Source organism: Antedon mediterranea, chromosome 10 (genome assembly GCF_964355755.1).
Source record: "Antedon mediterranea chromosome 10, ecAntMedi1.1, whole genome shotgun sequence".
In the NCBI taxonomy this organism is placed as follows: Eukaryota; Metazoa; Echinodermata; class Crinoidea; order Comatulida; family Antedonidae; genus Antedon; species Antedon mediterranea.
Genome location: NC_092679.1, coordinates 20,267,784 through 20,270,812, shown reverse-complemented (window position 1 = coordinate 20,270,812; position 3,029 = coordinate 20,267,784). Strand labels below are relative to the sequence as shown.

General features: G+C 34.1%; 1 protein-coding gene across 1 annotated transcript; it reads left to right on the top strand.

Moving 5' to 3' along the window:
- Positions 1-744: 744 nt before the first annotated feature.
- LOC140060688 (DNA oxidative demethylase ALKBH2-like) lies at positions 745-2,700 on the top strand. The gene is made up of 3 exons (XM_072107001.1): positions 745-1,494; positions 1,700-1,842; positions 2,055-2,700. Exons 1-3 carry the CDS (start codon positions 754-756, stop codon positions 2,350-2,352), a joined length of 1,182 nt encoding a protein of 393 aa, XP_071963102.1. The 5' UTR covers positions 745-753; the 3' UTR covers positions 2,353-2,700.
- Positions 2,701-3,029: the final 329 nt, after the last annotated feature.

The window sequence follows — 3,029 nt, the reverse complement described above, 5'->3', positions numbered from 1 at the left end:
GAGGTGGAGAGAGAATTTTTGTTGAAAATGGAGCGTTTGGTTAAACAATTGTTTGCTGCTCAAGTGTTAGCCAAGTGTTGGGTTTTAAGTAAAGCGGCATGTTATGGTTGTGAATTTGACAGGAGCAGTCAAAAAGATCATGATTTCTGTTGTATGAAGTCTCTAGAAGAACAGATTGACTATTTTTATCGGGAGGTTCTGGATAAGAAGTATGTTTCAGTCGATACCGTTTACAACGAACTAAATATGCACGGGGAATATTCATTGCCTCGGTATAGACATTTCGTTTATTTTCTTGTCAATACCTTGATTAATTCAGAGACTATTTTTAAGCTGTTGTGCGAGGATATTTAAATTGTGTTTCGCACGTGTCACGGAAACGATTGACCGGAAATAACAATCATTATCTTTTTAATTACTGTACTGGGCTACTTCCCTACTGAGCTGCATATATATCCTGACTCAAGCGTAATCGTTCGTTTTACTCTCTGTAACTCTCTACAGTCTATAAACATGAGTTTCAACTGTTTACCTACTCCGAAATTAGCAATTGGTGAGAAAGCCCGTAGGACTATGAAAAGATTTATGGGGAGTTCTAATGGTCAAGCTGACGAGTGTAGCAGTTTAAAATTACCAACGATGGCTTCTACATCAGCGAATATAATGGATTCTATAAAATCTTTTAACGGTCAAACAGATGAGTGTAAAGGTTTGAGTAAAGCCTCAGGAATGAGCACCCGAGATTTTGCCGTAATGACCGATGGTGTACCAAAGATTTCCATAACTTCAAAGAATCGGATTTTCTTGTCTGAAAAACGCCATGTAGTGGCCCAACGATGGGGTGACGATGTTTATGTTTGTCTCAGAGAGTATTACCAAACGGAAGAATATGGTGCCTTCAAACCTGGACCTCTAGGTATTAATTTACCCGTTCTGCTGTGGCAAAAACTTTTCAACAATATTGATTTAATTATTCAGGCACTGGAAGACTTACAAAGAGACATTAACATGGTGGAGGCAGTAAGAATCCCACTTTCGGACATAATTCATGTGGTAGTTAGTAACTGGAAAGAAGAACAATTTGTGTGTATTCGCCGCTATTACCAGTCAGAAGAAGGAGGCAAGTTTAAACCCGGTAAAAAAGGTGTAAACCTTCCAAAGAGTCAGTGGTTCAAGATAATTGAAAAACACGGTGAAATACAAAAGATGATTGAGGAGGTTGGTAATGATAATGCGGCTACTGTTGAAGCGGGTGTTGACAAAAACGGTAATGGAGGACGTTTATTCAATTCAGAACATCAATTGCTACCTCCTGATAAGTTATCGGTGCAAAAGATAATAGGGGAAAATTTAGACTGTGATTACCTTCAACTTCTTGATAAAGGAGCAGCCGATACATTGTTTAAAAGATGTGAGGAAGAGATTGACTATTTTACCGGTGATCTTGCAAAGGTGAAAGTGTACGGAAAGTGGTTTAATATTTCTAGAAAACAGGTTAGTTCCATTATGTTTTTATCCGTGGTTTTGTATTAATGACTTGTTAATTACTTGTATATCGTTTCCTTTGTTTTTCTTTATTTACCGCTGTGTAGCTATAGGTGTAATTTACTCTTTTACTGTAAATTATTTTATTTAGGCGTGTTCATTTACATCTCACCAAATAATAAATGACTTTCTTTGTATGGTTTCCTCTCTGCAGGTTTCGTTTGGCGATTCGGGCTTAACTTACAAATATTCAGGCAATACAGTACCAGCTTTACCGTGGCCACCATTCCTGAAAGATCTCCGCGACCTTTTAAAATCGGTTACAGGACATTACTTCAATTTTGTTTTGGTCAACCGGTAAATATTCTTGTTTATTATTTTATTTATTTATTTTATTTATTGATTAAAAGGGTCCATCGTTTACCTCTAAAACGAATGAACACTATCAGTATTCATACTGGATGATTTCTGCAATTTGCTAGATAAGATTGTTTTAATGGATAATTGGGTTTTTTTAGTCTCATCTTAAAATATTTTATTTTCTATTGTATTTTGTCGTTACTCTATAGATATGCTACTGGAAGTGATTACATTGGCGAACACAAAGATGATGAGAAAGACATGAATCAGTTTAGTCCAATCGCCTCTGTATCATTGGGGCAGACACGTATGTTTAGATTTCGACATGGTGATGCGCGAGGTAAGAGTCCCAAAAGAATCATTGAGCCAGTAACTGTTGATCTTAAACACGGTACATTATTAATGATGAATTATCCCACTAATGAGTACTGGTACCATTCACTGCCTAAAAATCAATCCATCAAGCTACCAAGAATAAATCTCACGTTTAGAGATATTAAAAGATGAGAGAAATGTTATGCAAACATTACAGTCTTTAATAGTGATTGCAGATCTCAAGAATATCAACTGTTCATGATCTGTTCTCATTTAGTATAGTAGTACCAGTTGAATTATTTTTGTGATGATATTCCTAAAAATGATTGTATTATTGTATTGAAGTTAATTCACTTAGATCTAGGCCTAATTCCATTGATCGTTAATAATCATGTGATTGTTTGTCATTGTGTGGATAATGATTAACTTTACGAATAATTTCTTAAAAGTAACTTGTAATGTATTTCTAATTGTTAAATACAATTTTTTATGTTTTTAATAAGTGTGTAAGTTTTTCTTTAAAGCGTTTTAATCGTAATTTCAAGAGTAATAGGTGCTTGTAACGTTTGAAACGGACTGGTAGATAAAACAAAACAAAAACAAAAACAAAACCCGTTATAATAACACTAATAATAGCACATATTTTCGTACATGTATCAATGATTTAACTAAAAAAGTGTGATTAATATTATTACAATAAAGACCATGTAGATCTACGATATTTTTACTGTAAGTGGTATTGTAAATCAAATTATGAATTCAATCGTGAGAAATGACCGATATCTGTGTATTATTTTATATTACTTTTATCATAATTGCAACAAAAAAAAACTCAAAGAAATCATAATTATCGAATACAGAAAGACGTT